General features: G+C 41.7%; 1 protein-coding gene across 1 annotated transcript in view; it reads right to left on the bottom strand.

The window, feature by feature from the left end:
- The window catches only part of LOC145401970 (calcitonin gene-related peptide type 1 receptor-like), a 175,720-nt gene that overhangs the window by 143,615 nt on the left and 7,786 nt on the right, over positions 1–24,319 (bottom strand). The window contains exons 3-4 of the mRNA XM_080274073.1: positions 6,895–7,001; positions 555–646 (exon numbers count right to left, since the gene is read on the bottom strand). Coding sequence (XP_080130199.1) covers positions 555–646; positions 6,895–7,001 — 199 coding nt within the window. The remainder of the gene's footprint in view (positions 1–554; positions 647–6,894; positions 7,002–24,319) is intronic.

The following is a 24,319-nucleotide window of genomic DNA, read 5'->3' on the forward strand; positions in this document are numbered from 1 at the left end:
CCATGAAGAGTCAAACCTGGCAGTATAGTAATAAAGAGTATGAAGGCGGTAACACAGGATAGAAGTGGATACAGTATGTTCCCCGTTCTTACCATTTAAACTTAAATACCCTTTACTCCCTAGTCGTTGTGAATCCGACATTTGTTCATAATATATTTATGTCTTAGGATGACCCTAGGAATCACTTCCTGAAGCTGGTACGTCAACTCTTGGGACATCCTCTTTGTATGCGTGTCTATATCTATATATCTATCTATGCATCTGTCTATATAGATAGATAGATATCAGGTCAATTAAACACTCTTAGAGCTAGGCCTCGCAGCCACCTCACCGCTGCTGCTGGTCTATAAGGTGTGAGAGCACCACACATATAGTGATGTTTCCTTTCGGATTCCCACACTATATATGGTGCTGTCACACCTTTTAGATCCGCAGCGGCCACGTGGCTACGAGCCCCCTCTCGTTTTAATAGACCTGATGGTATACTGCAATCTGTCATTACACACACACACACACACACACACACACACACACACACACACACTTGAACTAACCTGAAGTAGCAGAAGATGACGAGTGATATAGCCAAGGCCAGGAGGGAGACAGAGTACCCGCTGATGTAGATTGTGTTCACCATCTGCCGCATCTGTGGGGAAGTAGGGCTGAAGTACACTGGCTTGGACTGGTGGTGTGGTGTGGTGATGTGGTGTGATGGTGTGATGTGGTGCGGTGTGATGGGTGTGCTGCTGTGGAGAGAGGTGAGGCAGGGTGGTGTGGTGTGGTGTGGTATGGTGTGGAGTATGGTGAGGAGAGTGGTGTGATGTGGAGCAAGGTGAGGTAGGATAGTGTAGTGTGTAAAACGGTGGTGTGGTGTGTTTGGAGAGAGGTGAGGCAGGGTAATGTGGTGTGGTGTGGTGTGGTGTGGAGAGAGGCGAGGCAATGTGGTGTGGTGCAGTAGTATTAACAGAGGTGAGGATGGATGGTGTCGAGTGATGGTGTGGTGTAGGAAGAGGTAAGGAAGGGTAGTGTGGTATGGAAAAATGTGAGAAAGGATGGTGTGGTGTAATGGTTTTGGTGTTGTGGTGTGGTGCTGTGACAGTGAAGTAGTGTGATGATGTTGCTGCGGACATGTGTGGAGTGGCTGTGTGAGGTGGTGGTGTATATGATGGTGTGATATTGTTGTGTTGTATGAGTGGAGTGATGGTGTGGTGTGTTATTGTGTGATGCACTGGTATGGTCTGGTGGTGTAGACTGGTGGTGTGGAATGGTGATGTCGATCGGTCGTAGGGTACAATGGCGTGGTGTGGAGTGGCGGTGTGGTATGAAGGTATGGTGATGAAGAGTGGTGGTGTTGTGTGGTGTGGTGGAATGCTGTGGTGATGTCTAGTGATACTAAAGTGATGGTGTGGTATGTCAGCATGGTGTGATGTGATGTGTCGTGGCGGTGTGGTAGGATGGTGTAGTGTGGTGATGTGATGTGGTGGTGTATATTGGCGGTGTGGTGTGTTGTGGTGTGGTGGAACACTGTGGTGGTGTGTTGTGGTGTGGTGGAACACTGTGGTGGTGTTGTGTGGTGGAACGTTCTGGGGGTGTGCTGTGGTGATTTGGAGGGGTAGTGTGGTGTGGTTTGTGTTATGCTGCAATCTTGTATTTAACCTCTTACTGCGGTTAGTCCTTCCTGATCTGAAAATAGTCGCCTGGAGGTGTACAAAGAATATACTAGAAGAGGAACTGTTGGTCTGAAGAGGTTAGTGGTGGTTGTTTGTGACCCTTCAGTATACAGTGGTCTCATGTAAGCAGACTGACACCATGCAGCGCTACCAACACACCCGCTACAAATCCAAAGCCATGCGGCTGCGGCTAGGTCTCTCTAAAGTTAGCACCCCATATGTCTCGCCTCGGTCTGCATGTGCGAGTATCCAGATGGCAACTGTCGTATTGCTGCATCCCCGAAACGGTCCAACACTTTTTACTTGATTGTTCCCGCTGCCATGGGGTTCGAGTATCACTTCGGGAAATCATTAATAGACAAGTAGGGTAATTTGGTATCTGTCATATTCTAGTTGGGGGAGATTTCCCAACCTGTAATCTTAGCAGGATACCTTCAGCTCTCGCAACTTTTATATCTGGCACTGGGCGGCTAACTGGTCTTTAATATCACCGTGAATCCACAAAATCATCACTGTTTTATGAAGACCTAATTACAATTTACAGAATTAATGACCCTCCACAGCATACCCACACACAGTATTTACAAAACAATCATCATTATTTGGAAACTCAAAAATTATTTATTTATTTTTTGACCCTCCTATATTTAACCATAATTCAAGCACTCTTGTGCAATGTTCTGAGATCCCTAAGCCCTTGTAGGCTGTACAATGTGGGGAAAAGAGGAAGAAGTATGAAATTACGACGTGTTGAGATTAAAAACGTTGCAGACCCACATACTGTATCTGTTTCCGAAGACGACGTCCAGGCCTTTGGTGCGGATCTCACAGAAAAAAACAAGAAAGAAAAAAAAAAAAGGTTTTCCATCTGTCAGTTCGTGCACGCTGTACAGGTGGCAACTGTGGACCGGTTTTGGCCAATGAGGTGTCAAATGAATCCTCCCTAGTCAATAGTGTGGCCTCATCATAGTGAATGACACACTCAGGTCAACTTCATGGTCATGGTGACAAAAAAGAAAAAAGAAAACAAAGAAAAACTGTTCAAGCCAAACAGGTGTGAATCCCCCGTCTATTGTGCTATGTATGTCACAGCTAGCCAGCCAACCAACAGCCGTCCCCTCCCTCCCTCCCTCACCAACTTTGCCCGCTCTCACCCCACTGACATTTCTCTTTCTCCTTTTCCTTTATTGAAATAGATAGATAGATTAATATATAGATAGATAGAAAGACAGACATATTGTTAGGTAGAATGGTCACCAAGGATGAGGAGACTTCCCAAAATGCATAAACAAGGCATACCCATGAGACTAAATACGTCTGGGATAGGAAGCGTACTCCAAAAACGAGCAAAACAACTTTCAAAACCCTTGTTCAAGGTGCACTAGGCACCATCAGCAATGCTCACCTGAAAAATTCCAGCGACCACATAGACCGGCTTACAACCAAGGATTTACAAAACAATGTAATAGTGAGTGTGTTACATAAAGTCCTTATTCATCAATGTGCAAGTAGAAGAGTGCCCTGTGAGCAGTGGAGAGAGAGAGAGAGAGAGAGAGAGAGAGAGAGAGAGAGAGAGAGAGAGAGAAAGCGTTTGGAGGATTACACAGAAGATAAACCGCAGCCAGTACCGAGGGAAGACTTCATGAAACTTGTCTCACTGTGTGTGGGATTATGAGTGTTTGTTTTTGACGGAGAAGACTATGTACATCACAAAGGCCTAGCCATGGACTCCTCCGTCAGTGTTGTCATGGCCTGCCTCAACACGGAGACACTGAGGAATGACAATTACAAACGAATTATGGGTAGCGAATCTACATGGTTCAGGTATGTTTATGATGTGCTAGCTCAGTGCCAAGTGGAACAGATATAGGGACTTAATTAAGAATGATGAACTGTTCAGACAGTAATATCCAGTTCACAGTAGAAAAAGAAAATAACGTACCATATTTAGATACCATGATATGGAGAAATGGTTGTTCAATCTGTACATGGATGGGGTAATAAAAGAGGTACAAGGTAGGGTAGTGGATGTTGGAGTGGCCCTGGTGAGAGAGGACAGTGTTTGGAAACTCCCTGTACTGTTGTTTGCAGATGATACTGTATTGTTGAGTGAAGTCGAAGGGGAGCTGCAAGGCTTGGTAGATGAGTTTGGGAGAGTGTGTAAGAAACGGAATCTAAAGGTGAATGTAGGGAAGAGTAAAGTGATGGTCTTTGAGAGGGGTGAAGTCAGTGAATGTACAGCAAGGTTGGATGGTGAGGAATTGGAAAATGTGAGTACGTTTAAGTACTTGGGCAGTGTGATGAGTAAGGATGGAGGTTTGGAGGGTGAAGTGCTTGAAAGGGTACAGCAGGGAAGAAAGGTTGCTGGTTCTTTGAAAACAGTGATAAGAAACAGGGAAGTGAGCATGTAAGTGAAAAAGTTACTACATGACAGTATTGTGATACCAACTCTAACGTATGGAAGTGAAGCTTGGACGTTGTTGGAAGGACACAAGTCAAGAGTGAGAGCAGTGGAAATGAGTTATTGAAGAGGAGCCTGTGGAGTCACATGGAGAGACAGGCTGACGAATGAGGATATAAAGGAGCGTTGTGGTGTGGATGTGGATGTGATAGGAAGCGTTATGAGGAACACACTGAGGTCGTTTGGCCATGTGGAGAGAATGGAGGGTGAAAGACTGACGAAGAGAGTGTATGTGAGTGAGGTGGAGGGGGGAAGAGGGAGGGGGAGGCCGAGGATGAGATGGAGGGATGGGGTGGAGAGGTATATGAGAGAGGGGGGGGTGAGTTGGGAGCAGGGCAGTGAAATGGCGGGGGACAGGGCAACTTGGAGGCGATTTGTTTGTGGCCACCCCAAACGGGATTGAGGCGTCTGGCAATAGATAGATAGACAGATATGGAGAAAAGATTGGAATGTAAAATTCTCGCTTTATAGAAAGCCAGCCAAAAAAGACGATTTCGTTCATTATCTATCCACTCACACTAACAGAACGAAATCTGGCTTAGTGACAATTTTTTTCTTAGAAGAGTAATGTAACTACATCAAAGAGGCATTTAAAAAGTCATGTTACCCTGAAGGTTGGTTATAAGACTCAAAAATAAAGCAGAAAGGATGATGAGAAGAAACGGAAGTTATAATATGAACGTGAATATTGCGAATGAAAGATATATATTTGCCCCAAACTCGGACAAGGTTTTCGTAAAAGGTGACTAAGTAAATAAATCAGGATTAAGAATAGCTCTTTCATCAGGGGTAAAGGTCAGCCAACCGATAGAAAGGAAACGTGATAATAACATTAATGAGAACAGTGTTATTTATAGTATACACTGTAATGGTTGCCCAAAAGTATATACAGTATAGGTGAGACCGGGAGGGGTCTTGTGAAGTGACTAACAGAATATATGGCAGATGTACACTACCTAGTCATAACACCTTAAATTTCTAAGTCCTGTATATAGACCAGTGCCAACTGTCAACATCTACCTAAATAGCAGGAATTTACGAGTTTAATGAAGGTGTTGAGAAAAGCTTTAAAGGCCGCACATGTATTTGTACAGAGGAGGTCACTAATTACAGAGATGGCTTTATGCGTTGGTCGGCCACTGCGGTAGGTGTAGCTTTGTCTTTACCAAGTGGGAGGGGAAGAGTGAGTAATTAGGTATAGGAAGGAGCCGGGTTAGGTCACGGTAGGATTATCAGGTTAGGTCAACACAACAGAGGAGGACAGCCAGTCAGCATTAGACACGACAAAGGTCCTACGTCCTGTGTATAAATACCTCTGATTTCCTTACTTGTGTACAGTCACTCTGAGGATGGACTCTGTGTAGTCCGAAGCGTTAGAGGGATAGCGAAGTTAACCTCTTCCTCCCACCCATTCCTACACACACACACACACACACACACACACACACACACACATTATATATATATATATATATATATATATATATATATATATATATATAGCAGCCGTGGCTCAGATGGTTAGAGCGCTCTGCTCTGACCCAAGGGTCGGAGGATCGAATCCACCCAAGGGTCATTGGTAGACATCAGGAGGGGCATCGGGTCATAAAATGCTACACGCTCCAGTCCAAAGTCCTCTACCCAGGGGCAACGCCTTAGCCCTTCGGGGATACCTGGCGTAAAACCAAATATATATATATATATATATATATATATATATATATATATATATATATATATATATATATATATATATTATATCATCATCATCAGCCGTTTGAGTATCCACTGCAGGACCGGCCTATCCCGACCGACGTCGGGACGATACAGCCAATGTATCTCTACCAAGTGGCTTAGGCTGTCTGGTAGAGATTGTATGTAGGGTGAGAAGTGTTTGTAAGTGTAATTGTAGTGTTGGAGTGGCTTTGGATGTGTGTGTAGTCCGTGAACCAAGTGTAATCGGTCCGCGCAAGCCGACTGGGTGAAAGCATACTTTATAGTAAGCGACACTGGTTCAACCACAGCACCCCTTGTGTTCATATATATATATATATATATATATATATATATATATATATACAGAGAGAGAGAGAGAGAAGTCGTCTTTCTTTTATGTGCTGAAGGATTCGTGCATAATAAAACCTCCTGTTGAAAGAATCACACACTCGAACAGAGCAACTGCGACACCTGATATCAGCGCATAACTGTAAATCCCCTGCACACGCCAAGGATCGTAATATGAGACATCATCTTCGGGACTTTAGTGCGGCAAGCCGCTGGTGACATTTATTATTGTATGTGGGTTTACTCGTGCTTCATACCATTTGAACAAAGAGAAGTGTGAAGTAAGGCGCTTATTCATGTTGATGACTCTGTTGCAAGCGAAGTAAACAAATCTGTAAGGAGGAGGAGGAGGATGTTCTAGACTAGAGGAATCTCCCAAGGCCACAAGAACAAAGACTTTAATACTTTCAACACTAATACGTCACTCATTTTTTATTCTTTACTTTATCAGACTGTTTATTCAGTTTGAGGGATATTTCCAATACAGAGGGTTGTTTAAGTTTATTCCAGACTTCCTTTTTCAAAAAGTATATCCTAGATTAAATAAATTCGTCTACAGATAGTAAGACTAAAATACACACTGACCTCCTTGAAGTACATGAATTAAGTAAGAGTAATAGATTTGTAAAGAGGAGGAGAAGAAGGTGGTATGGGAACCTGGTAAGCCCAGGTGAATATGACCACATCACCGTCACCTACCGAGAGGTCATCGAGGTCAACACAGGTGGTGTAGTTGGACCAGGTGAGGTTGGTCTTGGGGTGTCTGAACCAGCGGCCGTCGTCCAGACACTCCCTGTGGGCCATACCTGAGGGCAGACAGGTATGGGGCTTAATTAGTGCACATGTGTGGCTTACGTTGGCTTTGGTTAGGTAGGATTAAGGCAGATTAGGTGTGTGGTGTTAGGTTAAGATAATTAGGTTGAAGACAGGATATGTGTGTGTGAGTTTATGTTTCAGTAGGTGTGGTTAACTAGTGCAGGTGTGTGGGATTAGGTTAAGTTAGGCTAGATTAGGTGTACTGGGTTAGGTTTGATTAGATATGAGGTTAGACAAGGACAGGTTAAATACGTTTAGATTTGCTGTGTTAGTCAGTGTAGGTGTGTGGTGTTAGTTTGTGTAGGTGTGTGGTGTTAGTGTAGGTGTGTGGTGTTAGTGTAGGTGTGTGGTGTTAGTTAGTGTAGGTGTGTGGTGTTAGTGTAGGTGTGTGGTGTTAGTGTAGGTGTGTGGTGTTAGTGTAGGTGTGTGGTGTTAGTGTAGGTGTGTAGTGTTACTTAGTGTAGGTGTGTGGTGTTAGTTAGTGTAGGTGTGTGTTGCTAGTTTGTGTAGGTGTGTGGGGTTAGTGCAGGTGTGTAGGGTTAATGAAGGTGCGTGGTGTTAGTGTAGGTGTGTGGTGTTAGTGTAGGTGTGTGGTGTTAGTGTAGGTGTGGTGTTAGTGTAGGTGTGGTGTTAGTGTAGGTGTGTGGCGTTAGTGTAGGTGTGGTGTTAGTGTAGGTGTGTGGTGTTAGTGTAGGTGTGTGGTGTTAGTGTAGGTGTGTGGTGTTAGTGTAGGTGTGTGGTGGTAGTTAGTGTAGGTGTGTGGTGTTACTTAGTGTTGGTGCGTGGTGTTAGTTAGTGTAGGTGTGTGGTGTTAGTTAGTGTAGGTGTGTGGTGTTAGTTAGTGTAGGTGTGTGGTGTTAGTTAGTGTAGGTGTGTGGTGGTAGTTAGTGTAGGTGTGTGGTGTTAGTTAGTGTAGGTGTGTGGTGTTAGTTAGTGTAGGTGTGTGGTGTTAGTTAGTGTAGGTGTGTGGTGTTAGTTAGTGTAGGTGTGTGGTGTTAGTTAGTGTAGGTGTGTGGTGTTAGTTAGTGTAGGTGTGTGGTGTTAGTTAGTGTAGGTGTGTGGTGTTAGTGTAGGTGTGTGGTGTTAGTTAGTGTAGGTGTGTGGTGTTAGTTAGTGTAGGTGTGTGGTGTTAGTTAGTGTAGGTGTGTGGTGTTAGTGTAGGTGTGTGGTGTTAGTTAGTGTAGGTGTGTGGTGGTAGTTAGTGTAGGTGTGTGGTGTTAGTGTAGGTGTGTGGTGTTAGTTAGTGTAGGTGTGTGGTGTTAGTGTAGGTGTGTGGTGTTAGTTAGTGTAGGTGTGTGGTGTTAGTTAGTGTAGGTGTGTGGTGTTAGTTAGTGTAGGTGTGTGGTGTTAGTTAGTGTAGGTGTGTTTTGCTAGTTTGTGTAGGTGTGTGGGGTTAGTGTAGGTGTGTAGTGTTAATGTAGGTGTGTGGTGTTAGTAAGTGTAGGTGTGTGTTGCTAGTTTGTGTAGGTGTGTGGGATTAATGTAGGTGTGTGTTGCTAGTTTGTGTGTGTGGTGTTAGTGTAGGTGTGTGGTGTTAGAGTATGTGTGTGGTGTTAGTGTAAGTGTGTGGTGTTAGAGTATGTGTGTGGTGTTAGAGTATGTGTGTGGTGTTAGTGTAAGTGTGTGGTGTTAGTGTAGGTGTGTGGTGTTAGAGTATGTGTGTGGTGTTAGAGTATGTGTGGTGTTAGTGTAGGTGTGTGGTGTTAGTGTAGGTGTGTGGTGTTAGAGTATGTGTGTGGTGTTAGTGTAGGTGTGTGGTGTTAGTGTAGGTGTGTGGTGTTAGTGTAGGTGTGTGGTGTTAGTGTAGGTGTGTGGTTTTGGTGTAGGTGTGTGGTGTTAGTTAGTGTAGGTGTGTGGTGTTAGTTAGTGTAGGTGTGTGGTGTTAGTTAGTGTAGGTGTGTGGTGTTAGTTAGTGTAGGTGTGTGGTGTTAGTGTACATGTGTTGGGTTAGTTAGTGTAGGTGTGGGGTGTTAGTGTAGGTGTGTAGTATTAGTCAGTGTAGGTGTGTGGGGTTAGTAAAGGTAAGTGGGGCTAATTAGCAGAGGTGTGTTAAATTTAGATGCCATTATAGGTTTCTTCATTTACGATGGCTATTTTGTTCCAGCCATTTAATTAACTGTTTATATATCTATTATTTTTTATGAAAAAAAAAAAAAAAAAAAGAGAACCTAGCATCACTACTTGCAGAGTTTGTTACTCCATAATTAATTCAGACTAAAGCGTAAAGTTAATATCTGGCAATTTCGGGATGTTTCAATAAGTTGCTTTTTAGTGATAGCTGGATATGGGAGGAGGATTACTGAGCCGGACTGTTCTAAACACGAGTACCGTACAGTCAGTTGTGGACCTAAACACACCGAAAAATTACGCATTAATTTTGTATTAGATAGACAGATTGGTGCTTCCTGATACTCTAAACTCGTCCTTTACGATTGCATCTTTTTCATTCCATTTTTGTCAGTGGCAACAAATTTTATTCGGTTCAGGAGAGACTCATAGTGAAGGAATTTATTGAATTCCCAGCAGTTCATGGGAAGCAGTACTCCAATGTGGATTGAAATGACTGCTGGATAGATGCAGAAGGGCTATACTGAATATTAGAGGATTAGGACCATAATAATGTGAGAATATATATATATATATATATATATATATATATATATATATATATATATATATATATATATATATATCCATCATCCAATCCTACATTGCCCCGTGAGGAGCGTAGGAGCCAGGGGCTAAGCAGTTGGTCCCGACATTTAAGTTGAGAGTGACCAGCCTCACACATCCATGAGTGACATTACGTGAGCAATCAACCCCAACCATCCCTTGGATATAAACCTTCACCGGCTCAATCTGACTGGAGCGCAATAATTACCCACTAAACCACCAGGCCCCAAAATTTGGTTATATGGTTACCACCCAGCGTAGTAAATGGTTTCCTGGTGCACAGGAAACCATTTGGCTCGTCACGCAGTGTAGAGTCACCCACAGGCTGAAGGAAGTGGAAAGAATGAAGGTAAGAAAGACAGAAGAGGGAGTGTAAAGTCACCTGTAAGCAGAAGGACAAGAAAAGAATGAAGGAAAGAAGGATGGAGAGGAAAGGGCAAACACCCGAGAGCAGCACTGCATCGTGTGAGTGGATGGCGAGCGCTCCCACCTATATATATTGTTACATAGCCTATGATTTCATTATCCTTTGTGTAATTTTAACGCACAGTATGCTGCATGTTTGATCACGAGCGTGTTCTGCCTCAGTCCTCCCCTTCTACCGTTATAGTAGAGTAAGTCGTTCTCTCTGTTATCCAGAGCGGGATTTTCAGCTTTTTGTCCCCATGGCTTCATTTGCGCGTCCTTCTTACAAGTTGTATCAGGCTCTGCCAGCCCCTATATAATGAGCTCAGTCTCTGCATCATTGCCACTTAGGTCTGCTCCTCATTTTGTTCACATCTCTGTCCTCCCCTGTACAGATATTATTATTGTGAGTGCTCAAGAAATCTCCAAACATCTAGCAGCTGGGTGTAATTTGAGTATAACTGTTATTGCATTTTTTCCTTGTACTGTATAGCATAAGTTTAATTTGTAGGCCTAGCGAAGTTTTTGTAATTCATGTAGGGATCTTTATGTCCATTAGTTTTAATATTATTTTGTATCTGTAATAATTTATCTTGCATTCACTGAGTATTATCTGGTATCTCATTTTATCAGGGCTGACTTAGATAAATTTACTCTTGCTAATTTCGTGTTAATAGAGGCTATTGCAGTTAACCATATATTTAACCTGTTTATTTGCCATTACATTATCCTTATGAGTCCTGAATGTTTTGTTGTTAGTTTGTGCATTAAACTTTAACTTGTAATTTTACCTAACTCTTTTGTTTTGAACCTGGAACTTTACGGGACAGTAGTGACTCTTAGTATTCTCACTTAAAGTGTACGTTATCTTTCTCTGTTCCGTAACATAAATTTGGCGACCTCATATCAGGATATTCAGGATATTATCATAAGGATATTGCTTGATATTTTGTGACTGTTACTTATTAATTATGTCTACTATTACTACACTTGATGAAGCCAAAGATTTTTTGTCAAATGTGCAAACAGTGTGTGACATAGAAAACAGAACAAAGAATGAACTTAAGATTGTTGCTCAACAATTGGGATTTGTTGTTCCCTCTCATCAGTCTAAAGATCAAATTCTTGCCATGATTAATGAAAGCTTGTTTAATGTAACTCCTCCAAATGAGCAAACGCAGATTGAATTAGCTAAGTTACAGCTAGCCCTGCAGGAGTCTCGTGTTAAGGAGGCTGAATTTCAAGCACGTGCTAAGGAGGCTGAGTCTCAGGCTAAGGAGGCGGAATCTCAGGTTCGGATTCAGGAGGCACAGATACAGGCTCAGGCACAAGTTGAACTTGCCAGGATTCAGGCAGACCATGAGTATCGCATGAAACAAGGTGGAACTGGATCATCTAGCTCTGATGATTTTGATGTGGCTAAAAATGTTAAACTTGTCCCTCCTTTTAATGAATCTGATTTAACAAAGTATTTTCAGTTGTTTGAGAGGGTAGCTACAGGTTTTAATTGGCCTAAGGAGTATTGGCCAGTACTCCTTCAAACTGTTCTCACCGGTAAAGCTCAAGTAACTTATGCATCTTTGCCTCAGGATCAGTCTGATAATTATGATGTAGTTAAGAGCTTGATTCTTAAGGCCTATGAGCTTGTTCCTGAAGCCTATAGAGTAAAATTTAGGACAACTTACAAGCAAGATAAGCAATCCCATGTTGAGTATGCAAAAATCAAAGAAGATTTGTTAGAGCAGTGGTTAAATTCTAAGAATGTGGATTCTGATTTTGACAAATTTAAGCAGATGATTTTGCTGGAGGACTTCAAAAGGTGTATTTATAAAGATGTAAGCCTATATCTTGATGAGAAAAGAATAGATAATTTGTGTGATGCTGCAGTTTTAGCTGATGAGTATGTTCTCACTCACAAGAGATATTCTAGAGAAAAAGGGAAAGCTGAGAGTAAGTACGTTGCCTCTACTCAGAGTACAGGTAACAGGAAAGAGAATAAGGATGATGTTTCTCAGGAAGTAAATACCAGCTTCACCTCTAGATTTCAGAAAAGTAAATGTACTTATTGTAGTAAGCTTGGTCATACTACGGAGAGATGTTTCAGGAGACAGCGTGATGTGAACAAAAAGGAGTCTTTAAATATTCAGTCAATTGGTCTAGTGTCCACTCTTGAGAGTTCCCAGAATTCTTTAACTGAGTTAACTGAACCTGCTTTGAGGGGTAACTTAAATTCTCATGATGGAGCTCCTCTTTTGAGCAGTAACGTGGGTGACACTCTCAAGAGTTCATGTGCTAATTTCCTGTCTGATGGTTTTGTCAGTCCTCTGGACAGTAATGACAGGAAATCAGTTCAAATATATCGTGATACAGGTGCTTGCCAATCCCTTATGCTGACCAGTGTTCTAGGCCCTAATGTTAATTCCTCTGATGAAACTGTAATCTTACAAGGTGTAGGGAATAATTACTTCTCTGTCCCTCTGTGCAGAGTGAATTTAGAGTCTGGTTTTGTTAATGGTTCTGTTATGGTTGGGTTGGTTGAGACACTCCCAATGTCAGGTGTAACTTTCTTACTTGGAAATGATATTGGTGGAAGTCAAGTGTGTCCAGCTCCTCAGTTGTCTAGTGAGCCAGTGGCTGCGGCCCAGGATTGTGATGTCCCTGATGTGTTCCCTGCATGTGCTGTCACTAGGGCTAAGTCTAAAGTTACTGGTGATTTAGAGGATAATGATGATGATGATGTTATCCTAGCTGACACTTTTCTTGCTAATTTGGACCACTCACCAGATGAGGCAGTACCCCGTAGTGTTGATAATTTGTCTCGTCAAGAGTTGGTTGAGTTGCAGGTTGCTGACCCTGAGTTGAAAGGTCTAGCTAACTCTGCTTACAGTGAAGAAGAGTCAGCCGGTGCTTCTGCTTGTTATTATGTAAAGTCAGGAGTACTTATGAGGAAGTGGAGACCCCCAACAGCATCAGCCGACTGTGAATGGGAGGTTGTACATCAAGTTGTCATCCCTCATGTTTGTAGGCAGGATATCATTCGAGTGGCTCATGATACCAGTTTGGCAGGACACCTTGGGGTGAGGAAGACTGTGGCACGCATTTTGAAACACTTCTACTGGCCAGGTATCTTCAGGGATGTTTCCTGGTATTGTAAGTCTTGTCACACCTGTCAAGTTGTGGGGAAGTGTAATCAGACCGAAAAGGTTGCACCTCTAGTTCCCATTCCTCCTTTTGAGGCGCCTTTCACCCGTGTGTTGGTGGATATTGTGGGCCCTCTTCCTAAGACTTCTTCAGGATTTTCTTATGTGTTGACCATGATTGATATGGCTACTCGTTATCCTGAAGCCATTCCACTTAGAAATATCTCAGCAAAGAACGTGGTTAAGGAAATGCTAGGGTTCTTCACAAAGTTTGGTCTGCCCAAGGAGGTACAGTCAGACCGGGGAAGTAATTTCATGTCGAATGTTTTCAAGCAGTCTCTGAAAGAGTTGGGCATCACCCAGATCACGTCTTCAGCTTACCATCCCCAGACTCAAGGAGCGTTGGAGAGATATCATCAAACACTCAAATCGATGCTCAAGAAATACTGTTTGGAACATCAGAAAGACTGGGATAAAGGTCTTCCATTCGTTGTGTTTGCCGCAAGAGAATCTCCAAATGAATCACTGGGCTTCTCACCTTTTGAACTACTGTTTGGCCATGAAGTAAGAGGACCCCTTAAGTTACTCAAGGAATGCTGGCTGTCGGAGGAAGATGACGTCAACCTGCTGGAGTATGTGATGAAGTTCAAAAAGCGGCTGTCCACTGCTTTACAGCTGGCGAGAGAGAATTTAGGAGCTGCTCAGGAGAAGATGAAGACTTGGTATGACAAGAAGTCCAGGTTACGCCACTTTCAGCCAGGAGATCAGGTTTTGATTCTGCTACCAGTTCATGGGCAACCTCTTCAAGCCAAGTTTAGTGGTCCTTATTTCGTGGAGAAGAAACTCAGTGATGTCAACTATGTCATCGCCACACCAGATCGTAGAAAGAGCAAGCAACTATGTCACATCAACATGCTAAAGTTATATCACAGGCGGGACGAAAATAATCCAGTCTGCACTGTAGCTGTTCCACCCGAGTCTGCAAGTGAAGCTCTCCCATGCAGTATGAGCCTGAGTGATAGTTTGGGGAAGAATCCTGATATCATGAATGATCTCCAGACTAAGCTTTCTCATCTACCTCCCAAGGAAAGGCAGGAGTTTTCGGCATTACTGCAGGAGTACCCGCAAGTGTTCCGTGCTACTCCAGGAAGAACCACTGTGTTGATGCATGATGTCGATGTTGGAGACGCAAAGCCAATTAAATTGCCTCCTTACCGTGTGAACCCAGTGAAAGTTCCTCTCATCCAGAAGGAGCTTGGCTACCTGTTGGACCACAAGATGATTGAGCCCCGTCAGAGCGAGTGGAGTTCTCCTGTCACTCTAGTCCCTAAGCCAGGTGGGTCACAGAGGCTTTGCATTGACTACAGACGTGTTAATCAGATAACCAAAACAGACACTTACCCTCTCCCTCGTGTGGAAGATTGCATAGACAAGATCGGAAAGGCTAGGTACATAAGTAAGTTTGATTTGTTAAAGGGATACTGGCAAGTACCTATGACTGAACGTGCTAGGGAGATCTCATGTTTTGTAACATTAGGAAAGACATTTGCATGGTCTGTAATGCCATGTACAGATTGTTTTAGAGTGATAAGAAATTTCCTTTGTAAATTTCTTTTTTCTTTGTGGGGAGGTGTTACATAGCCTATGATTTCATCATCCTTTGTGTAATTTTAACGCACAGTATGCTGCATGTTTGATCACGAGCGTGTTCTGCCTCAGTCCCCCCCTTCTACCGTTATAGTAGAGTAAGTCGTTCTCTCTGTTATCCAGAGCGGGATTTTCAGCTTTTTGTCCCCATGGCTTCATTTGCGCATCCTTCTTACAAGTTGTATCAGGCTCTGCCGGCCCCTATATAATGAGCTCAGTCTCTGCATCATTGCCACTTAGATCTGCTCCTCATTTTGTTCACATCTCTGTCCTCCCCTGTACAGATATTATTATTGTGAGTGCTCAAGAAATCTCCAAACATCTAGCAGCTGGGTGTAATTTGAGTATAACTGTTATTGCATTTTTTCCTTGTACTGTATAGCATAAGTTTAATTTGTAGGCCTAGCGTAGTTTTTGTAATTCATGTAGGGATCTTTATGTCCATTAGTTTTAATATTATTTTGTATCTGTAATAATTTATCTTGCATTCACTGAGTATTATCTGGTATCTCATTTTATCAGGGCTGACTTAGATAAATTTACTCTTGCTAATTTCGTGTTAATAGAGGCTATTGCAGTTAACCATATATTTAACCTGTTTATTTGCCATTACATTATCCTTATGAGTCCTGAATGTTTTGTTGTTAGTTTGTGCATTAAACTTTAACTTGTAGTTTTACCTAACTCTTTTGTTTTGAACCTGGAACTTTACGGGACAGTAGTGACTCTTAGTATTCTCACTTAAAGTGTACGTTATCTTTCTCTGTTCCGTAACAATATATATATATATATATATATATATATATATATATATATATATATATATATATATATATATATATATATATATAATCATCATCATCATCAGCCGTTTGAGTATCCACTGCAGGACCGGCCTATCCCGACCGAAGTCGGGACGGTACAGCCAATGTATCTCTACCAAGTGGCGTAGGCTGTCTAGTAGAGATTGTATGTAGGGTGAGAAGTGCTTGTAAGTGTAATTGTAGTGTTGGAGTGGCTTTGGATGTGTGTGTAGTCTGTGAACCATGTGTAATCGGCCCACCCAAGCCGATTGGGTGCAAGCATATAGTACTTTACAGTAAGCGACATTGGTTCAACCACAGCATCCCTTGTGTCCTATATATATATATAGATAGATAGATAGATAGATAGTGTTAAAACGGCTGCTCTGCATTACAAACAGAAAAATTATATACAAACGTTCTGAGACACAGCTCGACGAACGCCACCAAGAAAATAGAATTAAATGCTCTCTTTTTCTTCAACCCTCTGTCATTCCCCTCGGAGATGAGTGTATTCGTGTATATCTTTATACTTTGCTCTATTAAAACTGCTTTGCTTCATTCTAAGCAATTGCAGTTTTTGTTTGAACTGATATCAACTTTATAACTGACCGCCGTACAGCAACACTTGAGAGTTTTAACTAAGACTCCTGTTATCTTTATCTTAACATTTTATCAGAGAGAAAAAGGATTCACGTATCCTGGTACCTGTGTTCCTTTTATAGTATGAAGCGCTAATCCCGAATGATGCTTAAAAGGACTTATGATAATATCAAGATTATCCTGTTCTGTACTGTTTCCAAATTATGACTAAATTATATCAAATTCACTTCCAAGCACAGCACACTAGAAAAGAATATGCACAACCTTAAGTGCAGAAAAATTTAATGGGATTCTGTGAGTCAGAACTCCAAATTGTGCTTTGACAAACATTGACCCTGTTTTTCTCTTCCTCGAGTGTCTGGCTTTCGGTAAGTTGTTTATCGGAGTTTATCCCCCCTCTGTCTTTCTGCTTGTTTCTCTCTCTCTCTCTCTCTCTCTCTCTCTCTAGACGACAATATACATAACAGATTTATCTGGCCCATGTATTCAAAATGTATGGATATAGGCTATAATGGTGAAATGGACAGGAGGAGGAGGAGAGGTAGACCACAGGTGAGACAAAGAGACATATGAGTAAGACAGGTAGGAAAGTGATCTGGCAGTAAATAAAACCCACACTTGTAGACGAAGAATATATTTACTAAACAGTTTCGGTGGACACTGCCACCATCGTCAGTCGTCAAGGCCACTGATAATGGTGATAGTGTTCATCGAAACTGTTTGTTAAAAATATTCTTTGTCTACAAGTGTGGGTTTTATTTACCGTCTTTGATTTTCACGCAAGAGTGATTCATCCAGCCAAAGTGAACTGGGATGAAATGATCAGCAGCAGCAGAACGTCTCAGTCTGAATATCTGTAAAGTGGATAGAGGAAAACGAAGATTTGGTCTACGTGGGAGATGAAGGACAGGAGCTGAGTATGATTTGACAGAACCTGGGTTGGGCTGTGGTGAAAACTGCAACTGACTGATTAAGTCGAAAAACGGTGAAGTGGATCGGGGAGGGAAAGGAGGTACGCCAAGGATGAGACCGTGACTGGAGGCTGAGGAGTGTACTCGTATACAAGGGACAGACCTGGGATGGAAAGAATGGCCGTTGTTGAGGTAAGTTAATCCCTTCTGTACAGTGACACCTTTCTTATTTCGTACTTGCTACCGCCAGTTGATCTGAAACAACACTGTGAAGGAGTTAGAAGCAAAATTCAACAATCGCTGCAGTGCGATATCGTAATAATTATTTCATCCTTGCTATATGGCTCGATTCTATTCAGCTTAGGGGAGACAGTTCTTAGTGAAATTGTTTCAAGCCAACATGGATGTCTGTTAATCACGGTGACCCGAAAACTAAGACATGATATGCGATCATCTTGATCTGTTCGGGACAGACTGACAGGCATTGCAGATTTATATACAGGACAAGATTAGCAAGTCGGATTCATGTGATAAGTAGCCTATGCAAAACTATCATGGTTATAACATCGTTGAACAAGTAAACTTATACCTAGCACGTCCCATTACATGGTCAAGGGATGAACATAGCCTGACAAGGAGGGGTTTTCAAAGAGTAGAACACCCTCGCTATACTACTGGTCTAAGGGTCAAACATTTCACTTTGCCTTGTTACCTTGCCCTTTGGTCGGTTGTTCTAAAAATACAGTTACTTCGTTCTTGCCCGGGTCTAAACCGTTACACTAAGTTTGGTCAAATGAGATCAAGACTGTTGAATTGATTTTGTTCTGTGGCACTGACCATTGACCCATTGTTTTTAAAAATAGACCTCTTCACTCTTGGCTAACCCTCAGTCTTTCCATCATGTTTGGGCCTTTGGCGGATTGTTCCCAAAATCTAATCACTTCATTTTTGCTTTGCACTGAAATATCACAAATACCATCGTTTAGATCTGTTTAAGTTCATCTTGCCATGTGATCTTAACCTTTACCTTATTTTGCTACAAAAAAGTTAACACTGTGGCTGAACCTCATCTCATCCACCAGCTTGGTCTAAACCGGATCAGAATCAAAACTGTAGAAGTTGACTTTGCAGTGTGATGTTGACCTTTGACCTAGAGCTTTAAAAAAAAAAGGTCAGCCACTTGGTTGACTCTCAAACTTTCCATCAGGTTTGGCAAAAATCGCATAAAAACTGTTTGAGTTATTTAATTTACACACACACACACAATATATATATATATATATATATATATATATATATATATATATATATATATATATATAACCGTCCATCCATCCAATTCCGACAGCAGCACAACTCACTCGATGTACTGTACGAGTAGTGCTGCTGTCGGGTGTATGCCCTTTCCACTCATCCATCCTTCTTTCCTTCCATCCTCTTCTGTCTTCCTTTCCTTCATTCTTTCCATGCCCTTCTGCCAAAGGGTAACTTTACACTCCCTCTTCTGTCTTTCTTTCCTTCATTCTTTCTTCTTCCTTCTGCCTGTGAGTGACTCTACACTGAGTGACAAGCCAAATGGTTTCCTGTACACCAGGAAACCATTTACTGTACTATGCTAGATGGTAACCATATAACCAAATTTTGGCGCCTGGTGGTTTAGTGGGTAATTATTGCTCTCCAATCGAATTTAGCCGGTTTATATCCAAGGGGTGGTTGGGGCTGATTGTTCATGTAATGCCACTCAATGATGTGTGCAGCTGGTCACTGTCATCTTGAGGGGCGTCAGTTCAGATTTTTGGTTGAAAATGAAATTACTCATCAATCTACATGAAACTTTCCTGGATAATAGCTATGATACCTACTTACTAAGGATTTCAGGGGCAGTGTCCAACTGTTTTTTTTAAATAACGTCTCAACAAAGCGTCGGACAAGGATTTAACTTTGGCAGTGCATGTTTGAGACCCCGACCTAATTTGTAAAATTATGCTTTTGTACCAAATGTGTATCATTAAGGCATTTATAAGAGTAAATGTGGGGTAAACTTAGCTAAAATCGTCAGAGGCATGTAGCGAGGCTAGCTTCGGTCACGATACAAGCCCCGCCCACAATTCGGAACGTGACGTCGGTGTGACGTAGTAGTAATCACCGACGCAAGTGGCATTTCTATCTTTCTAACCCCCCCCCACATACTGTACTTTCTCTCTCTCTCTCTCTCTCTCTCTCTCTCTCTCTCTCTCTCTCTCACACACACACACACACACACACACACCAAAGTAATATTTCACTCCTACTACAGATTCAGTATGGCCGCAGCTCAGAAATATGAGTAACCCTGAGGCATTGAATCTGAAGCAGCTTACATAAAGACAGAACTGCCACTTGCGTCGGTGATTACTACTACGTCACACCGACGTCACATTCCGAATTGTGGGCGGGGCTTGTATCGTGACCGAAGCTAGCCTCGCTACATGCCTCTGACGATTTTAGCTAAGTTTACCCTACATTTACTCTTATAAATGCCTTAATGATACACATTTGGTACAAAAGCATAATTTTACAAATTAGGTCGGGGTCTCAAACATGCACTGCCAAAGTTAAATCCTTGTCCGACGCTTTGTTGAGACGTTATTTAAAAAAAAACAGTTGGACACTGCCCCTGAAATCCTTAGTAAGCTTGTAGAAAGTTTCAGGACGATACATGAAAAAAAAAGAAAAAAATATTCTGTAAAATCTTAATATATTTAACCTAACTTTCACTGACTACTGCTCCTAAGTGAGTAAACATATAGCCATGTTAAAAGTATCAGTGATTAAATTAATAATTTACAAATAATGCTCAGGGATTAGTTTTGCTAAATATAGCCATTATCCAGTAAAATTTCATGTAAATTGATGCATAATGTCATTTTTAACCAAAAAAATGAACTGAAGCCCCTTAAATGTCGGGACCAACTACCTAGCGCCCGGCTCCTACACTCCTCATTGGACAATTTTGGATTGGGTGATGGATATATATATATATATATATATATATATATATATATATATATATATATATATATATATCATCCCATCTCATCTCATCAACCATTTGAGTGTCCACTGCTGGACCGGCCTATCCCAACCGATGCGGGGACGATACAGCCAATGTATCTCTACAAAGTGGCTTAGGCTGTCTGGTAGAGATTGTATGTAGGGTGAGAAGTGCTTGTAAGTGTATTGTAGTGGCTTTGGATGTGTGTGTAGTCTGTGAACCAAGTGTAATCGGCCCGCGCAAGCCGACTGGATAAAACCATACTTTATGTGAAAAATGTTTAATAGTTATGGTAAACAAATTGGGGCCCTCTTTCTGGGCACCAAACATGTGAAAAATATTTAATGTATGCAAGTCGGTATCCCTGTCGTGGTACCGCTATGTAAGAAATTTCTGGTAAATAACTCTTAGGTCGTTATTCTTCCATAAAGTTGTCTTTAATTAAATCATACAAGTCTCATAGAGTTAGGTGAAACGTAACTTAACCTTAACTCACCTACAATAACTATTTCTCTTCTATCTCATAGCTAATCCCCCTTTGAATTGGCCAATTCGTAAAGGTTACTTAGCTAGTGAAGAGGGAGTGATCGATAACCGATGACGATGGGCTGTTTAGTGTAATTGCTTGAGCAAGCAAGCGTCCTTAAGGTGCGTACGTACAACCGTGCTAGCTTGAGTATGACTAGGAACAGAGTGCCATGTGTGGCAGGATCTACCTCCCTCATAGAATGGTAGGTTGCCAACTATTAATTAATTACAGTACTAAATACAGCTAGATTACATCATGATATATACAGGGCGAATCTAACAAATTAATCTTAGTTTTACTTAAACTAAAGTTAAACCAAGTATTCCATTAAACTGTGTAAATATCGTAATTCCACATCTGCTTAACACGTGAATCTTTCCCTACTCGCCACGTCATCTAACGCGCAGACGCAGTTTAGGTCAGTGGAAAATTCCATATAATTACATGTATTTACAATGTATAGTTGTCCACGAGGGTTAAACGCAGTAGCATTTAATTTATCAATAACAAGAATTATTAAAGAGAATGTAATTTCTGGGTTATAAAAACCGCTTGAACTGTTAACAACGGTCTCAAGTTTTCCTCTGTCTTTAACCAGGGATAACTCATACAAAATGTAGAAAGCACAACCGCTCTGGGGGAAAATATTTCCCACAGTTTTGGGGCCGGCGGAAAATGATACGCTGTATCATGTAATATGACCCTTAGCCAAGAGTTCCCTCCGTAGTTCTCGAGAACCCTGTGCTGCGGCCCTTCTAGGTCGCGCCTCTTGACCCTTTTGATCTTCACAGTCCCCTGGATCCGGAGTGGCTGCTAACTCAAGGGGTACCAGTTTATCAATAGTTTTTAAGCTGGTATGTCCCCTACATTTTATTTTTAGGAGTCTCAGTACCCCCTCAGAATCTGGGTGTGTGGAGATCACCTTAGCTAATGGCCACTGGGATCTTGGCTGTTCGGTCTTCACTAAGACCACATCTCCTATGTTAATAACTGATTTGTTGCTGGCAGCCTGAGCTCCATAAAACCTTTTGCGTAGGCTCAAAAGATACTCCTCGCTCCAATGCCTATTCCAAGTATCCAACACCCTTTTCAAACGTTGATATCCCTCCCGAAGATGTTGTTCTAAATCATTATATTCTATGTTAGGATCATCAACTTCTTCCTGGATATCCATACAAGGCATCGGATGGAGCTTCCTGCAATATAACATATGAGACGGTGTTAAGGCCTCTAGCGAGTTGCTAGTGTCATCTTGATAAGTCAAAGGTCTATTATTAATCCTGGTTTCAATTTCAGTTATTACTGTTCTTAAATCTCTCGTGATCTTAGTTCTATGTAATGTTTTCCTCAGGCACTTCTTGACAATACCAATCATTCTTTCGGTAAATCCATTTTGTCATGGAGCTCTTGGAGCTGTGAACTGCCAAATACAATTTCGGATTCCCAGCGCCGACTTAATCTTTGGGTCGTTCATTAGGTTCAACAGTAAAGGTGTTGCCCCAACGAAATTAGTTCCGTTGTCACTTATTAACTTGCCAGGACAAGACCTTCTAGCGACAAATCTGCGAAAGACATTGAGGAATGTCTCTGAGCTTAGGTCTTCCGCTAATTCTAGATGGACTGCCCTTGTGTAGGCACAAGTAAATAAATAAATGTAAACTTTATGGGGAGTTTCCTCACCCGTAACATGCAGTTATAGCCCCTGTGTAGTCCACTCCTGTTATATGGAAGGGCCGACTCATGCTCACCCTTTCCTTCGGTAGGACTGGTGGTCCTGGGTAGTTATAAGGTCGCTGCCCATACCTCCTACAAATGATGCAGTTTTTGAGATATTTTTTAATAACCTGTCTACCCTTAGGAATCCAGTACCTTTCCCGAATTTGGGCTAAGGTCTGCGGTACACCTCCATGGAGAGTGGAATCATGGGCTTCCTTTATAATAAGTTGTACAAAGCATCCACTCTTGGGTAATAAAATGGGATGTTTGGTTTGGATGGGCAAGTCAGCCTTTATCAATCGGCCTCGGCATCTTATCAGACCTTTTCCGTCTAAGAACAAGCCTAAATTCTTCATCGGCTTATTCCCTTTTCCAGTGTCTTGGCCTAAAAGTTTATATATTTCCCCATAAGAATTCTTTTGTACTCTTTTCAGCCAGTATTCTAGGGGATCTAACTTCTGAAACCCCACCTTTTTATTTAAAAATTCAACAACCAATTTAGTAGTATTTAGAAGTTGTCTTATTGACGAGAATCGTCTGATGTCAATTACTTCTGGCTCAGGTACTACAGGATCCAAGTTCACTACACTAACCTCAGCAATACTGTACTGTTTTTGTTCAGGCCAATCCTTAGTGAGTAACCATTTAGGACCTTTAAACAACAAATTATCTTTGATCAGTCTCCTTACGGTCGAACCTCTCGAGAGCAGATCAGCTGGATTTTGTTTGGAGGACAGATGCATGAAATTAAATTTGGAAGACAGCTCTTTAATAGTCTCCACTCTGTTACGGACGAAAGGAATTTTACTATCTTCCTTTCCTATCCAGTAAAGACAAATCTCACTGTCAATCCATATGTAAATATCCTCAAACTGAGTATCAAGAGTAGTTGTTATATACCTGGCCAATTTAGTTCCTACTTCTATGGAAGCCAATTCCATTTGAGGTAGGGTTTTTCCTTTAATTGGCACAACTCTGGCCTTGGATATAATAATCTTACTATCCTCTCCTGTTGCGCAATAAGCTACTGCTCCATAGGCCCTTCGAGAAGCATCACAAAATATGTCTAAGTGCGACTTCTCATTACTGTTTATTTTCCTGGGAATACATATGCTTGATATGGTTTCAAACTCCTTTCTAATCTGTTCCCATTGTTCCACATGTGTCTCACCTAATTCAGTGTCCCAGTCTAACTTTTCTCGCCAAGCCTCCTCTACTAAACATTTGCCCCTAATAACTATAGGACTGACCAACCCTAATGGGTCAAATAGCTTGGAAACCTGACTTAACAAGGACCTCTTGGTGAGAGGAACATCAAAGAACTTAATTGGTATCAGACTTATTACATCAGCTGTTGTATCCCAGTTAAGACCTAACACATTTTGAATTGGGAATGTCAGAATCTGGATGGTCTTCTTGTATTTTATTCCTCAAAAGCGGTGAATTTGTATTCCAGCTCTGTAACGGCAAATTTGACTTCCCACATTCGGAATTGGCTATTTCATAAGCCTTCAAAGCTTCCGACTCTGTTTCAGCAACATCTTGCAAATTATCCATGTAAAAAGCTTGCCCTATTTCTGGGCATTTGGCATTTTCAAAATGTTGCTTTTAAGTGTTGCATAGTAGGAAAGGACTAGCACAAGAGCCAAAGAGCACCGATCGGAAACAGTAAGTTTTCAATGGACTATCTTCATTTTGAGGATCATGAGGCCAGAGGAATTTTGTAAATTTCCTATCCTCATCTGTCAGTCCTATTCTGAGAAAAGCCTTACTGTCTGCTGTGTAAGCGTAAGGTTTCTCTCTAAATCTTAGTAACACATTCCCTAACTTCTCTGTTAGTGTAGGTC

The sequence above is a fragment of the Coenobita brevimanus genome, chromosome 57 (assembly GCF_032717465.1).
Source record: "Coenobita brevimanus isolate Jiangsu-jjx chromosome 57, ASM3271746v2, whole genome shotgun sequence".
In the NCBI taxonomy this organism is placed as follows: Eukaryota; Metazoa; Arthropoda; class Malacostraca; order Decapoda; family Coenobitidae; genus Coenobita; species Coenobita brevimanus.